Source organism: Anthonomus grandis, chromosome 19, assembly GCF_022605725.1.
Source record: "Anthonomus grandis grandis chromosome 19, icAntGran1.3, whole genome shotgun sequence".
Classification (NCBI taxonomy): Eukaryota; Metazoa; Arthropoda; class Insecta; order Coleoptera; family Curculionidae; genus Anthonomus; species Anthonomus grandis.
In genome coordinates this window covers 12747963-12767327 of record NC_065564.1, presented here as the reverse complement: position 1 = coordinate 12767327, position 19365 = coordinate 12747963, and the positions used below count along the sequence as shown (strand labels likewise).

General features: G+C 35.3%; 2 protein-coding genes and 1 long non-coding RNA gene across 3 annotated transcripts in view; all 3 read right to left on the bottom strand.

Moving 5' to 3' along the window:
* LOC126747386 (zinc finger protein ZFP2-like) overlaps positions 1 to 19365 on the bottom strand; it is a 36969-nt gene that overhangs the window by 12541 nt on the left and 5063 nt on the right. The window contains exon 4 of the mRNA XM_050455971.1: positions 894 to 1063. Within this exon, the coding sequence (XP_050311928.1) occupies positions 894 to 1063 (170 nt within the window). The remainder of the gene's footprint in view (positions 1 to 893; positions 1064 to 19365) is intronic.
* LOC126747407 (uncharacterized) lies at positions 2222 to 3689 on the bottom strand. The gene is made up of 2 exons (XR_007664183.1): positions 2506 to 3689; positions 2222 to 2439 (listed from the first exon to the last, which is right to left on the bottom strand). It is a non-coding gene; the product is annotated as an uncharacterized LOC126747407 (long non-coding RNA).
* Positions 7390 to 10552, bottom strand: LOC126747385 (uncharacterized). The gene has a single exon (XM_050455970.1). It carries the CDS (start codon positions 9829 to 9831, stop codon positions 7903 to 7905), a length of 1929 nt encoding a protein of 642 aa, XP_050311927.1. The 5' UTR covers positions 9832 to 10552; the 3' UTR covers positions 7390 to 7902.

Genomic DNA, 19365 nt, shown 5'->3' with positions numbered 1-19365 from the left:
CGTGAAAGAAAGTTGTTATAAAATAGAAGACATGTTTTTATGCCAAAATTACCTATTGAGTCAGAATGAACCTTGTATCATTCAAACTATTAACCTGACAAGCCATTGCCCTATGATACCTGTTAAATACACAGATACATCTGCTACACAATTAAGTGATAATTCTATTATAGTAATTCCAGCTCTAGAACAAAACATTTACCTTACATGTCCAAATCAACACAGCATTGAAACACTTAGTAAACCATCCCTTATTATTCCTTCGGAATGTAATGTAAAAATTAAAGACAAAGTTTATGATTCACAAGAACCAGAAACTATTAGTCTAAGACTTAAATTGCCTTCAATAACTATTGACGATCAATTAGTACAAAATATTGAACCTCTGGAACTTACAGAAATCAATCTTGAAAACATAAAAGAAGATTTAGAGAACGCTCAGCGATTATCTGTACACCCTCTGAAAGATTTCGATATTGTAAATTCAGGACTATCAATCACATTATTGATAATTATAATTATTATAATTATTCTTGTAGCATGTATGTATTATTACTATTGTAGGAAACATAGGAATAATGTAAAAATGGACATAGAATTAACATCCCTCAAAAACCAACCCCGGTTTTCTGAGACCTAAAGAGGGGAGGAGTTATATGGCCATTTATGCCTATGTATATTTTTATTCATTCTCTTTCGCTTCATCCAGCTTGTTCAGCATTTATTTTATATATATACCAGTTGCTTTGCAGGCGCGAATTAGTCATTAAACGGTAGTCTTTAAGCAAACTTTATGTTAGTTTGTAAGTTGCTTTAATTGTATTCTTCTTTTTAATTAAACGTATTGTTTTTAAAAAAGGAAGTTTCAATTAATAAAATAAAAGTGTACAAACCCGAATGCGATTTTAAGTGAACTGCTAGATACGTGTGATGTTTGAAAGTCTTTTGGCACAAGTGACAAGCTGCCGGCCGTTTGGTAGAGTGGCTCGTCATGTGCAGTAGTTTTTGATGGTTAGTTCTGAAACTTTTGTTGCATTCGGGGCATTGATGTTTAGGGAAATTGCTGAAATAGGAATTAGCATTGAGAAGGAAAGATAGTCAAAGGTGTACAAAGAATTTAAGTGTAAACAATGTGAACGCAGCTGAAAAAAATTGTCACCAATATCGTTATAGCAATATTTTATATGCATTATCTCTATTATAACATCTTTTCATTAATTTACGTTGTAAGCCTTTTTACTAATGTTCCAATTGACAAAACTTTAAATATTGTTCAAAATACATTGGAAAATGACTTAAAACATTGAAAGGCTAGAATTAGTAAGCAACAACTTTGTTCGAATTCAACATGTCCACAGGGGTAATAACCATCATCAGGCATCTTTTCTTAGTGCGGATCTAACTTTTTTAATTGCTAAAAACGAATCCTAATCTAAATATGTTAAAAAATGTAGTTTTAAATTGTGGATGATACTTATTGATATCATCCGTTCAATTTAGTTGGCTGTAAGAGTAGTTGAACTCATGGTTACGAAATAAAAATAATATTTTTGACAGAAGTCATCAAGCTTTCGTATCAGATATATTTTATGATATTTATTTTCAAATATACCCGGTTTACATGCCACTGCCGTACGCTCCCTTCGGTGGCGGTTTTTTGGACGGAAGTCAAAGGATAGACAGCACGAGCAGCAACGTCGTGTTTACATGATGCATGTGAATTACGTGAGGAACTAGGGGATTCACAGCATTTTGTCGGTTTTGTTCAGTTACTCAGTTGCATGGAAGGTAGAGTAGCAGCACGTGGATTTTAATCTTTATTTCAATTTTCGTGTATGTGATAAACCTATGGAGTGGAGTAACGAAAAAATTTTATTGTTTTTGGAGCTGTATGAAGCTGAGAGGTTGTTATGGGATGCTTCACACATTAACCATAAAAAAAAACATATAGTCCACGATGCGTGGAAAAGAATCAGCAACGCGTTGGAAACTCCAATACAAGATTTAAAAGCAAAAAAAAAATCGCTAATAGCAACGTTTCGGCCATTATTAAAAAAGAAAAAAGCTTCAATGAAGACAGGAGCGGGTGCTGATGAGGTGTTTAGGCCCATTTGGTTTGCTTTTAATGCCATGGAGGGTTTCTTGGGAGCAGTGTATGATGTCGAAGGTACAATAAATACCGAAAGAGAGGTAAGTTTATAGAAATAAATTATAAAAATAGTTACTGTTTTAAAAAATTTAATCTTTAAAAATTTTGGGTGTTTTTAAATTACAATTCAACATTATTGAAATAATCGGCAAATTCCGATCTAACTTGCATTGCGGTAGCTGGAGCTCGTCTGGCTACATGTGGTATATTCCTTATGGCAGATACACCTGTATTTTGTTGTCTCCAGGAGCCTTCAATAAGTACTCCGTCCTCAATGGCATCAAAAGTCCCTGGAGGGGTGTAGGAATTTCGAGAATGTTATGCAACAAAATACAAGTTAATGTTATTTTCGGTACCTTGCTTACATCTATTTCAATGGGTTTTTTAAATACTCTAAAGACAGATGTCAAGACACCGAAAGTATTTTCAACAATGACACGACTGCTTGAAAGTTTATAATTAAATGTTCTTTCTTTAGTGCCCATGTCATGATTTCCTGGAAAAGGTTTCATCACATTCTTATGTAATGCAAAAGCCCCATCGCCTAAAAACACATAAGGCGTAAAGTCGAAATTATACCCATTTGTAGTTACGCCATCCAGGTGAGAAAAAACGTATGGCGTAGATATTTTTGCCAATCAATATTAGGTTAGAAACTTTACCATCGCCTTCAGAAATTAATAGTCTGCTATATATTTTTATACGTTCAGAAATTAACAAATTATTTATTTTAGCAGTATAAACTTGCGTGCATAGAAATCGGCCCACTGTAAACTTTTGACTTTAAATATATTTTTTTAAAAAATTATCCATCAGATCAAAGAAACAAATATGCTGTTTGAAAGACAATTTAGGATCCTTTAATGTGAGTAGAAATTTATCAAGAAGGCTTATCGTTTATATGCGTAGCAACCGGTAAACAAATGAACCGTGTTTATGTGGTGATTGTAACGAATATAACAAATTTGTCAAATAATAAAATTATTGCGTTTGCAACTGAAATTTGCATATTATTCGTTTTTCATAACCTCAATAGTGTTCAAGTGTGTTAATTTAATGCATACTACACCACAAAAAGCCGCCCAAGTTATTGCTTTAATCGAAAATGGACTTAGTCAGCGAGCTGTTGCTAGACAATTGGATATGACTCGCGCAGCGGTTCGAAGAGTGTGCCAACGTTATGAGGAGATTGGATCTTTTCATAGGCGACTTGGAACAGGTAGGAAGCGATTTACAACCGCTCGTGACGACCGCTTTATTGTGTCAACAATATTAAGAAATCGTCACCTTAATGCCGTTCAAGTGCAACGACAGCTCCGTGAGGTGCGAGGAGTGTCTATTAGTCAGTGGACAGTGAGACGAAGACTGTAGGAAAATAACCTGACCCCTAAAACACCTGCGATTGGTCCAAAACTTACTCCACCTCATCGGCAAGCACGCCTGCGTTTTGCAAGGGATCATCTGAATTGGACGTTGGAACAATGGGGATCTGTTCTGTTCTCAGATGAGTCCAGAATATGCCTTCATGGTAGCGACCGAAAAAGGAAAGTGTACCGAAGACCAAGAGAGCGATTTGCAGATTGCTGCTTTGAAGAGCGAAGTGCTTATGGAGGTGGTTCCTGCATGATCTGGGGTGCAATTTCTATAGAAGCACGAACCGACCTTCAGTTCATTCGTAGGGGCGACCGTGTTCACGGAAGAAGAGGTTTAACGGCTGCTAGGTAGATCGAGGAGATTTTAGCAATTCATGCGGTACCTTACGTCGACTACATTGGAGATGAATTTACCTTCATGCATGACAACGCAAGGCCGCACACCGCAAGAATCGTGCAAGATTACATTGCAGAAGTCGGTTTTCGGGTTATGGAGTGGCCAGCATACAGTCCTGACCTAAATCCGATCGAACATTTATTGGATGAGCTAAAACGAAGAATTCAAGATAGACTTCGTACCCCAAACTCGATCCCAGAGCTTATTGTTGCAGTAGAAGAAGAGTGGCTAAACATCCCACAAGAAACAATAGCAAACTTGATTAGATCTATGCCTAATCGTACGAGAGATGTTATTAGGGCAACAGGAGGTCATACCCATTATTAAAAAATTAGGTGTTAAGTTTTAAATTGTCAATAACCCTATTTATGTTATACTCTATTTCAGAAGTGTGTAGAGCAATAAAACCTCATTAGGTATGCAAAAGTGGTACCTGGCAATCCACCAATATTTTATGCCACTACCTTAGTTGGGTATTAGTTTCAATGTAAAATTCTTTCTTTTCGTTGATTGCAGGTAGTGCCACCCGGTTTTGGGTCAATTTATGAGTTTTGCCCATTGTTACCCACTGATAAACATTGAAAACGGTTCGCCAAAGGCGTGCAACTGGGACTTGTTTTTTACCTTATAATTAATGTACTTAAATGCTATTTTATTTTAGAAAGTTACTTTTGTTTAAATGGAATAATATATTTTTTTCACAAATTTATTGAACATAATATGTAGAGTAAAACAGTTGAAAATGTCACTTTTGGATCTGGCACTTTTTGAACAGTGTATAACAATTTTAAATTATAATAGATTGTAGTCTTCTTCGTCATCTGACGAACTGTCATCACCTCTTGACATTATAATTAAAGGATCGACTGTCTGATCGATGAGGTTGTCAAGATCCCACATTTTGTCCTCTTGCTTAATTACATACTGGACTGCTTTTCGCCAATTCTCTGGTGTCGCTTCCGTAATGGCTTGATCAAACAGTAGCTTAACATCTTTCATTTTAAAAGTCGTGTTTTGTCTTGCTACAAATCCTTTTACCTGCGCCCATATCAGTTCTATAGGATTTAGGTCGCAATGATATGGCGGTAAGCGCAGTACAGTTATATTATATTTTTCGGCTATATCTTCCACGGCGTATTTCATGAAACGAGTTTTGTGTAAGTTTGCTATTGCCAGCAGTTCTTTTTTTATCAAATTTGCTTCAAACGCAATACCTTTTGCAGTCAGCCAATCGATAATTTCTTGCTTTCTCCAACTTGAAGTTGGCGTCTTCTCTATTCGCCGTGAATGATAGCTTGCGTTATCCATAACCACCACCGAATTAGCCGGAAGAAATTTTATCATTTCACCAAAATGGTCCTCGAAAACGTCTGAGTTCATGTCTTCATGGTAATCTCCTGTGCGAGTTGACTCAAAGGTTAGCAGACCTTCTTTTAAAAATCCCTCTTCGCCTCCAATATGTGTGATTATAAGTCTTTTTCCTTTTCCCGAAGGTAATTTAATACCCGTAGACAGGCCTTCTATGAAAGCTTGGCGAGCACTGGTTATATTTTTGTCTTGCCACATTTTTTGGACTATATAACTTTCGTTAATCCACGTCTCATCAAGATAAAAAACTTTCTTTTGCTCCCTGCGGTACTGCTTGATACTTCTCAAGTATTGTCGTCTCCAACAAATAATTTCGTCGCTCTCCAGTAAAAGTGCTTTGCGGTTATGCTTTTCCCAGGCAAAATCCATATTTTTTAAAGTTTTCCATAAAAGTTTTCTACTTATCAACGGAATACTGTCATCTCGGCCAAGCTCCATTAAAATTTTGTCTAGGGTGGGTATTTCCTTTTTAAAATAAAAAGAGTGAACTTTTCTTCGAATTATACATTTAGCATTTTCATCAAAGACTTTTGTAGGTCGTCCTGGCTTTTGCTTGGGAGATTCCACTTGACCTGCTACTTTTCTTTCCCGCAACAATTTGAAAATGATGGACTTTCCAATTCCAGTTATTCGAGAACATTTTTCAACAATTTCTTGCACAGTAAAACTAGGGTAATCGTGTTTTATGCAATCATGTACATTTAAAATAATAACTTTTTCACTCAGCGATAGTGGAGAATTTTTAGTACATCTTTTCGTTGGACTGAATACCTCCATTTTTTAAATATTGGGATAATAATATTGTGATTACACTACAGCGTAGCAGTGACTACTAATGTTTAAAATATGATTTAAAAGTATTTATAGTCTGTATATATTACCTGACCCCATTTTTGCATGTTACAAAGCGTTAAAAGATAGGTACCTATACAAAAGGATTAAAAGTATTTATTTAGTATTTAATCTCTTTCAAAATAAAGGCATTTAATCCGTGAAAATTAAATTCATAAATATTATAAGTACCTGCGCCTATGAACTACCACGAAATGTAGTCAAACAGAACGGAATTCCCCAGTTTATTGCTCTATACACTTCTGAAATAGAGTATAATAATAAAAAAGCCTAATTTTCTTAATGTATTAATTTCACTATGTTAAAGATAGGATGTTCAAATAAGTTTTAATAAACTTATACTCTTATTAAAGGATATTAAATTGTCTTTCAAAAAGCATATTTCTTTTTTTGATCTGATGTATAATTTTTTTTTTAAATATCTTTAAAGTCAAAAGTTTACAGTGGGCCGATTTCTATGCACGCAAGTGTATTATCATATTTTTATATTCGTGTATATACTGTCATTCCCAAAAAATTTTAAAAAATCTTGTAGTATTTATTGTATTATTAACAAACTTAACAATTAACAAATATTATTATACTTAAGTCCGAAACGGAATTGCACTTCAAATTGAGAATGTGATAGAGCGAGCCGCAGATGCAACAAAATTGAGCACAACAACGATCGCAAATATAAAGAGGAATGGGATAAAATCAGATCAGAATTACGCTGCTCATATATTTTCCAAGCAAAAGACCGCAAAAACCTCCGACTCCGACACATTTTCTATTGCTAACCATTGCTCTGGTGTATCTGGCAACTGAAGAAACAAACAAATAATAATTTAACAATAAAAGATATAAAGTAATCTAATGAGTATATAATAATAACTTATGTATGTAGATTTTTCAGCCTCAACAGACTGATGAAGTGGAATTAGTATCCCAGCATTTCCAAGATATGGGCGAAAATGAAAAAGAAAATGAAGTGGCTCCATTGCCGCCAATACGGGCTAATGAAGAAGAAAGGGCACAAGAAAATCCAAGGGATCCAATCATTAGGGAAGAAAATGCAAGGATTGCAATCGCTAGGCCTTTGAAAAAAAAGCGCACAGCTGGGCAAGCTTTTGACATAGATACGGCGCAAACGCAACTTAATGATAGCCTTAAAACGATTAACCATGTGTTGCAAACTAAAGGATAACGGGACAATTTAGACGATGACTGCGATTTATACGGCAGACTTGGCGACAAAATTAAAAAGGTACCGTCAAATGGGGTTAAGTGAATCAAAATAAGTGGTTTTTTTCGTTTTTCTGCCAAAGTATTAAATTAAAAAATATGTAAAAAATATTGTAGATTCTGGTAAACGTCTTAAAAGATTTTGTTAAAACTTGTAAGCATTTAAGCATGGGAAGTCCTCCATTTTTTTTGATAAAGTCTGATTCACTTTACCCTCCGGTTTGGGGTAAAGTGAATCATGTATTAGAAGTGCTGTAAAATTCACTTTAAACATAATGTGGGTAAAATGAATCAACAAAAAATAAAAAAAGAAGATTTAAACGGAAAAAAACACTTAAAAAAAAACAAATTCTTTATTCTAATGGTAACAAAAGTAAGATTAAGTAACAAAGTCTTATTCTATAACACATTCTATCACAGAATATTAAGGCTTTATATAAACAACAAACTTAGGAACTTTTCTTTAAACAAAAATGGCACTCTTGGTAAAAAAAACTTAAGTCTACATACAAAACATAGGAAAATTAACAAAAAAGAAATTACTCCAACTTTTTAAATTCGTCGTTGTCTAAGTTAAAAACAAATTTACCCCTCTTGAAAGACTTTTGACGCAGTTTTCTAATAATTTGGTCTTGGCTTATTAGGCAAAGGTCCTGTATTTCTAGATAAACAAAATACCCCTTTTCCGAGTTTCCCTTTTTTCTCATGGCATTTATAGTAAATTCTTTTTTCTTTGAACAATTCTCGATTTTGCCAACAAACAATCGATCTCGTTTCTCGGTTGGAAACTTTGCAATAATAAACTCCCCAATCCTTGGCTCCATGGATAAGTCTGTGTCGATCATGTAAGTATCATCATTCGATGTCGACGGATTTGGATCAAACTCGTCAAAGTTTTCAACAATATTTTCGAAATCACTTAGGGAAAATTCTTTATCTAACTCTCGATCTAACTCATCATCCGATATTTCCAGGGCTCTTCTTTCGTTTTTTTTCATGTTTTTTTTAGATGATTTTTTTGTGGGTGTTTTATCTATTATCGTTGATAATAAACTTTGACTTGACACACTTTTGCCAGCCTCGATAATAATTTTTTTTCCTCTCTTTGTTGATTGATTCGGGGTAGTTTTTAAATTTTTCAGGTGACTGATTATTGTGTTACTCCAGGCCTGATCATTATTCTCACCATTTTCATCGATGTGTAAATTTCGTGAAATTTTATTTAAAACTTTGTTGGGATCGAGCGGAAAAATTCCACATGCCTTAAAACCAGCAATGGAATTTTCTTTCGACTTTATGCCAACCTTTTCCACACTCTGTCTCAGCAGCCTTGGAAACTCCGTTTTAGGAATGACTCCACGGTGTTTTAGTTTCCATTGTTCCAAGGTGGATCTCCATGCAGCTTTTAAAGGCCTAAAATACGCGACATCGAGCGGTTGAAGCAAATGAGTTGAATTGGGAGGGAGTAAGACAAAATCAATTTCATTATTCTCACATTGCTGTACGACATTAGTGGTAATGTGGCAATTTAAGTTATCGCCTATTAAAACTTTACGCTCAGCAAGCTTTCGAAAATAAGGCATGACAATTGTCTTAAACCAGTCCTCAAATATATCAGAGTCAAACCATCCACTCATGCTTCTGTTATATCTTGCTCCTTCAATTCCTCCCTCTGTCCAACCATCATAGGAATGTTTTGCCTTGTATACCGTATATGGAGGCAGTAATGTTCCATCAGCGGCTATTGCAAACATCACAGTTGTGCTGGTCTTTGAGGAGTCTATTAACCTATGGGCATGCTTTGCACCTCTTTTTATAATTACTTTAGCCGACCCGGGATCACCCACAAAATTGGTCTCGTCGTAATTGATAATATTTTGAGCAGGGACGTCTTTCAACGTGACCTGCAAGTTTTCAAAATATTTTTGAATAACCTCGCGGGTTAATGCACCTCTAACGCGTTTTGTATTTTCAGCCAACTTAACGGTAAGGTCTTTATTTCTGCTCATAAAACTTTTGAACCAGTCCATCCCTGGCATATTTTCTTTAAATCTGGAATCCCTTACTCCTAGTCTATTTAGATATTGTTGCACAATTGCTCTAACATCTGTACTTTTTAATGGGAATCCCCAGTCGGCGCAAATTTTGATTGTCTCCTTTAGTCTTAGCTCTTGCTCACCACTTAGTACAGGCTGTCGACCATATTTTAAAGAATGTTTGCCATGATATCTTCTTTGAATGGTACTGAAAGGTACACCAAATCTTTCAGATGCTTGTCTCATGGACATATCACCTCGTCTAACCGCTGCCACTGCTCGACGAACATATTCTTGATCGTAGTTACATTTTCCCTGCGGCCCCAATTTTTTTTTGTAAATTCTCGGCATGCTAAAAAGACCAAAACTAATAAAAAAATATTTCTTATATAAAAAATTATTTAAAAAAAAAGTTCTAAAAAATTTAATCATAAATTTACAGCGACACTTAAATGATTCATTTTACCCATTAAAGTTACCATCTTAGAAAAAAAAAATGCTAAAATTCAACAAAAAAAAAATTACCAAAAATTAAGCACAAATTTGTTTATTAATGTCTAATAAACACATTAATTACATTCAAGTAAATAAATATTAATATTGATCACTTCCGCAACCAATCGTTTCCAAAGTTTTGTAAAATACAAAAAAATCGTTTAACCGGAACATGTCGTTATGGTACTCACGTGTATTTTTTTGAGCAGCGAAACACACCCTACCACATACAAAGACATACTAACGAGGTCATCTCGATGCAATAATGTCACTATATGGGGCAGGTCTGCGACGGGATCGACTTTTTTGCGGAAATACCCGATTAATTCATTTTACCCACTATGATTCACTTAACCCCGTTTGACGGTACCCTGTATCCCAAAGGCAAATGATTATGTACAGGGTGTTTCAAATTCGAGCCACATCATTGGGATTTCGGAAACGGTAAGAGATACAGGGTCGGTTAAATTGGGGCAAAGTTGCGTATTCTTATGCTTAACAAAATGCCGTTTTAAAATTTAAAAAATTCCGACTACGTACGAAGTTATTCGGAAAATACCGAAATTTTGGAAAATCGTTTTTATTTTTTTGTGAGGTTATTTGAAAACATATTTTAAAATAATTGACACTTTATTATTGTCACTTTTTCTCCTCTACCAGATGGCGTCGTCAAATTAAAAATCTGACGTTTCGTCTTTTGGCAACCATCATCAATTTTATTTTTTTAAATACGGCCCTGGAATTTTTTTTACTCATTTTAATTCCCTTTTTTATTCTTATTTATTTTTAACTTGTATGCTCAAAATCCAAGGTTGCACCTATCAAGACTCTTACCATTCCCAGATCGGAATTATGTGCGGCATTATTGCTTGCTCGTCTAGTAAAAAAGGTCACGACGTCTTTAAATTAAAAATCGATAAATTTGTTTATTGGTCCGATTCTTCAATAGTTTTAGCCTGGATCAAAACTAGTGCAAATCTTTTAAAGACATTTGTAGGCACTCGTATAGCGATAATTCAAAATCTCACCAATGATCAAGACTGGAGACATGTGCACTCAAGAAAATCCTGCCGATCACTTATCCAGAGGATTATATCCCAATCAAATTCTAAAAATGGATATGTGGTGGTATGGACCCAAGTTTCTAAAGGCACCTCCTGTTGAATGGCCTACATCTTTATCGAAATTGGATACCGTTCCGGAGTTGAAACCATTTTCAACCACAGAATTTCCTTTCGAGCGATTTTCACAATTTTCTCGTTTGATTCGCGTTACAGCTTACATTTTGCGATTTAAAAATAATTGTTTAAAACCAATTTCTGATAGAATTCAGGGCCCGCTTCTTATTCAAGAAATAAACGTAGCAAAGAAATATTTAATTAAAGTAGCGCAAAGACAGTCATTTCCATACGAATTTTCATGTCTTATTGAAAAGCGTTCTATCGATAGCAAGAGTAAAATTCTCAATTTAACACCATTTCTAGATTCAGATAAAATTATTCGGGTTGGGGGTCGATCAGAATTTTCAAATTTTTTACCAGATAAAAAACATCCAATACTTTTACACTCCAGTCATCCGTTTACTAAGTTATTTTTTGCTTATCAACACCTTAAGTTACTTCACGTTGGACCTCAAGCTTTGTTGTCATCAATAAGAGACGAATTTTGGCCAATTTCGGGACGTAACCTAGCTAGAAGTACTGTTAAACGTTGTATTAGATGTTTTAGATTCAAACCTGATTTTGTTCAACCAATTATGGCTAATTTACCACGCGATCGCACTGTTCCTTCGCCACCCTTTCATGTAACTGGACTTGACTATGCTGGTCCGTTTTTGGTGAGATCAGGATTTGGAAGGTCTCGATCTTGCAAGTTAGAGAAGTGTTACATCTCAGTTTTCGTGTGCTTCACTACAAAGGCATTGCACCTCGAATTGGTTTCTAGTTTAACTTCCAGTTCTTTTATTTTGGCCCTTAGGCGTTTTATTTCGCGAAGAGGAAAGCCCTCTAAAATAGTAAGTGACAACGGCACAACCTTTGTGGGAGCACACCGCGAACTTAAGGATTTTCTAAAATCGCACCAACATGAATTGAAGGGTACCGCTGTAAGTGAAGGAATAGACTGGCAATTTATCTGTCCATACTCACCGCACATGGGGGGTTTATGGGAGAGTGGGGTTAAGAGCGTTAAACATCATTTGAAACGTGTCCTTGCAAATGCTCATCTTACCTTTGAAGAGTTTTCTACTACATTGTCACAAATCGAGGCCATCTTAAACTCTCGCCCTCTTTGTCCCCTCTCATCTGAACCTAACGACCTAGTCCCGTTGCCCCTGCTCATTTCCTCATCGGAAGACCTTTAACTGCCGCTCCTGACGAGAACCTTGACGACGTTAAGCTCAATCGACTGTCCAGATTTCAATTGGTGCAGAGGATCTGCCAGCATTTCTGGCGACGTTGGCAACAGGACTACTTATCCGAGTTACAACAAAGGCAGAAGTGGAAGGTCAGCCAAGGTCAATTGTCTATTGGTTCCCTAGTATTAATCAAAGATGATCAAGCTCCGCCGACTGCCTGGAAATTGGGACGACTAGTTCAGCTTCATCCTGGTGCAGATGGAATCTCTCGCATCGCTTCTATTCATACGAGTACCGGATGCATCAAAAGGAGTTTCCAGAAGATATGTCCTTTGCCTTTAAGTAATTTGAAAGTGTAGTCCTTTCAAGGCCGGGGCCATGTTCATGCTAGTGAAATATAACAACTTTGTGCAAAAACTATTGAAAACTTAATAAAACTGTGAAACATAGTATTTCCTGTTAAACACGGCAACGCCGCACCGCGCAAGTGTCCATGGCTGCTGCTGCTTCATGTTCCGTGATATCGCGGCGCGTCAAAAAGAGACAGACATACTAGTGTTGGGACAAACCTGCTATTTTCGCATAGCAAATGCTTTTGCTAATGCGAATCAAAAATAGCAGTCGAAAATAGCTGCTATTTAATAGCAGGTGCTATTTGAGTTTTATTCGATACGTACATGTCGTACATAGCTAGTCCTAGCTGTAAACAGTGTAAACTGTGTAAGCTTTAAACTGTTAAATTTTAAACTGTAAAATACTGTAAAAAGCCATGAGCGAATTTGCAAAAGGAACAATTATTATAAACTATAAACAGACTGAGTGGACAAAGAAACATCGCTAAAAGCTTTTATTTTTATTCCTTAATTTTTAAAGTATTAAAAGCCGACTTCTTTCCGATAACGCTATCGCCGAAGGGTGAAAAAACCGATGGGTGTCGGCGTTAGTCGGAATCAGTTTAATAAAATGCGGTCATAGTTCATAGTAGCGGTAGCTAGTTATATCTGTGGTAATACTTTACAGTTCAGTTTAGAGCCCAGACTGCGGGGAATCACCGGTTATTAATGCGTAAACGACTACGGGCCTACGGGGACCGGGTCGCATAGTTTGACAATAGTTTTGAGATTATGAGATTGAAAACACCTCAGTTGCGAAGAACCATTTATTAGAATATTTCTAAATTTTTAAATATGTGTTGTTTAAAAGTTTTTAATTAGTTTGTTTCTGTTTTGTGTATATTTGTTATTCAAAGTTATTTACAATTTAAAAAAAGGTATGCACTTAAATTAAAATGAATATTGCTTTGCTAATTGTTATGTTATTTATTTTTATTTATTAGGGCTTCTAACAAAAGCAAATATGAGCAAAAAATCCGGAGTTTGGAACTTTTTTACTGACGAAGGAAACTATAAAGCAAAATGCAATATGTGCAGATCTATTCTATCGTTTAAAACGTCCATAACAAATTTAAAAACCCATGTTACCAAAAAGCATCCATCTGTGAAACTGGACCAATTCAAACGTCAATTTGATGTTAATGTTCAAATTCAAAACAAAACAGAAGGGAAAAACAGTGAAAATCAGCAACGTCAAGGCTCTAGTACCAATACCATCACTAACGACGTATCTTTATTTCCATCTATTTCCAGGGGCTTATCATCCCACCTATCAAATGTGCCGTCATCTCGAATCGAAGTAAAGAAATTGCAGCAGCAATATCTCTCCGAGTAACTTCCAAGAAAAATGACAATGTGCCAACAAAAGAATTTAGACAAGTTCCTCCTTAATCTAATCATAAAAGATTTCCAGCCATTCTCCATGGTTGAAGATCTAGGCTTTAAAGAGTTTATTTTGCAATGGAAGAAGTTTGGTTGCTTTGCACATACCATCAATCTTATAGTTACCGATGTCCTCAAACTAATCCAAGAAAGGACATTAAACAAAGTTAGCAAAATAGTTACACATTTTAAACAAAGTGCTAACGCAACAGGGATCAATGCGCCGAAAAAACTGAAAAAAGATGTGCCTACTAGGTGGAACTTCACATATTTGATGTCGGAAAGATTTGTAGAATTGGAAGAAGCCATAAAAACAATGCTGGCTTTATTAGATTTGGTTTCTCTACCAGTAATCCCAGCGGAAGAGTGGTCATTTATAAAAGAGTTAATTATAATCCTAAAACCATTTTATGATGTAACTAATTTAATGTCAGCAGAAAAAAATGTGACATTATAATTAATATGCATAATCTCGAATGGGTTACAAAATGTATGCAAGGAGATGTTAAGAAGTACCCAATTATTCACTACCGAAATTAGCATCCAAGTAATACAAAAACTACTCGAAAGCATACAATTATGAATTGGAGGGGTAGAATCCAGTCAGACACTAATCTTTTGGACCCCCGGTTCAAAAATGTAGATAGATTCACCTCAACCACCGAAGAACCCAGAGTAAAAGAAGAAACTGCTGCCTCCACAGAAAAAACAGTCTTTGATTTATGGAAACAAGTGAAACAATCCATTTCATCTCAGCCTAGGCTTCATCAAAATCCACATGCACGTGCCTTAATGGAAGTAAATCGATATCTGGAGGAGCAAATTCTACCAAGGAACGAGAATCCCTTAAAATGGTGGGCTAACAATGCATCACTTTTTCCAAACTTGAGCCAGGTTGTTCGAAACAAGTTTGGGACAGTTTCGACGTCAGTTTTCTGTGAACACGTTTTTTCCAAAACATGAATTATACTTTCCGAAAGAAGAAATCGCATTAGCTTGGATAAAGTTAAAAAAATTATGTTTTTAAATGCGAACCAACAATTAACTTAGTTTTTTTTTAATTTGATTTTTTTTATATTCTTTAATTTGCTGTGAATTTTTGTGATCATTATCTAGTTTCTATTTTTTTGTTCAACGGTACAAAAGTTACTATAATGATACTCACATTATACTATTATACAAAAATAATGTTTGTTAGTTTTTAATTTTGTATTAGTAGGTATATGTAGTTATAATATATTAACAATTATTTGTTTTTTAAATTATGTATTTACTAATTAATTATTTGACAATATGTATCTATGTCTGTAACAATAAAATATTTAGATTTATTTATTATTCACCCAATCTCTGTGTCTATTATAATACGTTTCAATTCAAACCACACTCCACGCGTCACAACGGCTATGCTATCGCAATCATGGCAGGTCGCAGTCTAAATATTAGTGCCACTGCAACCAAAGAGACACCAGACAATCAGCTGCCGAGGTGCCTGCGTAAAAAAATTCAGTTGCTATTTTAATAGCAGCGATTCTTAAACTCATAGCAGATAGCAGTTGCTACTAAACCAAATAGCAGTGAAAAAGTAGCAGACTGCTAAATAGCAACCCAACACTAAGACAGACAGACACAATCAAGACTCGCAAGAAACAAGTACGCGTCAAACAAATCGAGTTCTTTTTAATTTTAATTTACGCTGTTACTAAACCTAATTACCAATTTTGTATGTAGTTAATAAATACTATTTTTATTCTAACTACCGGGTTTAATTTGCGTAAACAAGAGCAAGTTACAAGAAATACAGTCCACTTCGAAGACAAAACACTTGATTTTTTTCATTAGGGGAGTAAAAAATGACTTACAATGTTCTATTACGATGTCATCCACCATTGTCTTTTTCGACGTCGACGTTTCTTTTCCATAGCATATCTTAACACATTTAAACAATTCTGTACATTTAAAACGCAAGGCGCTGTCGCCACAAAAACATCTTCATCCTCCATACTGCCGCAGAATAATGCGCACAAATAATTCGGGTAGTGGCAGGTAGATGCGAGCTGCATGTAAATAGTTACTTGCTTATTTACTTTTAATTAAAATCTGCCTGGAATTATTTGGGGCATGAAGTGGGCAGCGCAAGTAGCAGCGGCAGTGGCTGCATGTAAACCGGGTATATAACGTTGCCCAGACTTAATTCCAGGCAAACTAATCGTTCGAATATTCCCTTCTCAAATCCCCAAGAATATTTTAAACGGAGTATATTTATACCCTTATTAGACAATGTAATAAATGATGTACAATTTCGTTTTGGTAAAATCCTATTTAATGTACTTGAATTTAATTATTTAATTCCGGCCACGTTTTCATTTAGTTTAGAAAACGAAAATAATGTTCTTGAAGCTTTTAAAATAAATTTAGCAGATTATTTGTGTAAATTTTAAAGCGACAGTAAAGAATTAATATATTTACTCATAAATTCAGAACTAGACTTATGGATTAAAAAATGAAAAAATAAAGAAAACTTACCCGACTCTGCGTTTTCAGTATTAGATGCATGTGATAAAAACGTGTTTCCAAATTTTTATAATGCGTTATATTTAATATGTGTTTTACCAGTATCAGTTGCAACAGCAGAGCACAGTTTTTCAACCCTTAAAAGGCTTAAGACTTGGCTTCGTGCTTCAATGGGTCAAGAAAGACTAGTTGGCTTGGCGTTAACGCACATACATAGAGATTTAAAAACAGACAACGAAAAAGTTTTAAATCGCTTCATTAAAATTGTTCCATATCCGTTGTTTATTTACATTACACCGCATAGCTGTATTATTATTTGTTACCTTTTTTTTGCCGGCTCGAAACCGACGGCATTTACGGCATTTATTGTATCTCCTGGTCAGTCGAAAATATACTCTCATAAATTAAGGTTGTGTATTATTTCAAATTAAATACATACACATCATTGGCGCAGTCGATCTTACGGACCTAAATTGTTAAAAGTAGTCGGTGAAAATGTCATCTTTTCTCGGAAATTAAAGTACGTTTGATCCGGAAAAGTCGGATTACGCGATATTTTCCGAGCGGCTAAAACAGTTTTTCGTGGCAAATGGTATAACGGAGGACGATAAAATGCGTGCGACTCTTCTAAATACATTAAATGAAGATTGTTACGTGTTGTTACGAAATTTGTGTGTACCGAAAACGCCACCGGAAGTGAAATTCCAGGATTTGGATAAATTGTTATTAAAGCATTTTGCTCCAGTGCGGTCCTATTTTTCGGAGAGAAGTAAATTTTACTCTGCTCAAAGAGAGCCCGGTGAAAAAGTGTGTGATTGGGCAGCTCGTGTGAAAAATTTAGTGAGTAATTGCGGATTTGAGGCTACAATAACTCTCAGTACGCTAATGAGAGATATTTTTGTGATCGGTATTAATGACGTGCGTTTTTCCGATCGCTTGTTTGAAGAAAATGCCATCAGTAGGGACTGTACGTTTCAGTTTATGGAAAAAATTGCTTTGGCAAAGGAGTCTGCGGTCGCTGATCATGAAAAGCGCGCATCCAAGGAGTCTCAGGCCCCGATTAAAACAGAACTAGAAGAAATATATTATAATCAAAATCCAGGTACCTCTCGTCAAAATCGGGGTAAGTCAAAATCTAAATATACTTTTAAAAGAGACCACCAAGAAAAAGGGGCTCTACCAAAATGTTCGGTGTGTGGGCGTGCAAATCACGTTTTTTCTAACTGTGCTTATCGTAGCTGTTTCTGTCACAAATGTGGAATCAAAGGCCATTTGGCACCTATGTGCAAGAAGGTATCAGGTCATAATTTTTTGCAAGAAAACCTTTTGCAAGACTCATCTGATGAGAATGACGAGATGTGCTTTAACATTAAGAGTAATTCTTTATCATATTATAATAAGTTGCGTTATAATTCTGAAGGTAACGAAAGGCCTATAATTATTAAGCTATTAATTGACGGCTTACAATTTGATTTTGAAATTGATTCTGGATTTGCTCATGCAGCTATTTCTGAAAATTTGTATAAACATTATTTTACAAAATATGATTTGATTTGTAATGATCTGTCTCTTAAAGATTATGTGGGTGTATCATTTAACCCCTTAGGTTATCTTAACCTAAATATTATCTATGACGATAACAATTACATTTTAAAAACATATGTCATTAAAAATGGAGGACCTCCATTAATAGGGCGTAACGGCTTAAAAATGTTGAACATTGGTTTATGTAAAATAGATAGTAACAATAGTAATAGGTTGTTATACGTAAATTCGGAGACCAAGCTTCAATATTTATTAAAACATTTTGGTCAAATTTTTGATGGTACTCTGGGCACTTTCAACAAGTTTAAAGTAACCCTTAAGTTAAAGGAAAATGCTATTCCGCGATTTTTTAAACCACGTCCTGTTCCAATCGCGCTTAAGCCAAAAAATTGACGAAGAATTAGATCGTTTAATTAAAAATAAGGTATTAATTCCGACAGAATTTTCCAAATGGGCCACCCCTATTGTTCCCATATTGAAGAAAAATGGTGGTCTAAGAATTTGTGGAGATTTTAAGGTAACCTTGAATCCACAACTGGAATTTCAACAGTTTCCGCTTCCGCGAATAGAATATTTATTTAGTCGGCTGGAAGGGGGTTTAAAATTTTCAAAAATCGATTTGTCAGAGGCATACCAGCAAATTCTTCTGGATGAAAATTCTACAGAGTTGGTGACAATCTCTACACATAGAGGTTTATTTTCTTATCAGAGGCTACCCTTTGGCATTCATTGTGCACCCTCCATATTTCAAGTTATTATGGAACAACTATTTAACGGTATACCGGGCGTTATAGCGTTTCTTGATGATATTTTAATAACGGGAAAAAATGACCTTGAACATTTAGAGAGGTTAGAACGGGTTTTTACAAAATTAAGTGAATGCGGCCTTAAAGTAAAAAAAAACAAATGCAGCTTTATGCAAGACTCCTTGACGTACATGGGCCATCGAATCGATAAATTTGGGCTACATAAAACCCAAGAAAGAGTAGAAGCCGTCATTAAAACTAAAAATCCTTCAAATATTACAGAACTGAAATCATTTTTAGGGGGGGTAAATTATTATGTTAAATTTTTACCAAATGCATCAACAATACTCTTCCCCTTATATAATTTGTTAAAAAAAAACGTTCCTTGGGAATGGAGTACAGAATGTCAAAATAGTTTTACTAAAATCAAGGAAATGTTAATTTCTCCATCGGTTCTGGCTCATTTTGATCCCAAAATACCCATTAAACTCTTGGTGGATGCTAGCAGTGTAGGGCTTGGAGCGATTATTAGTCA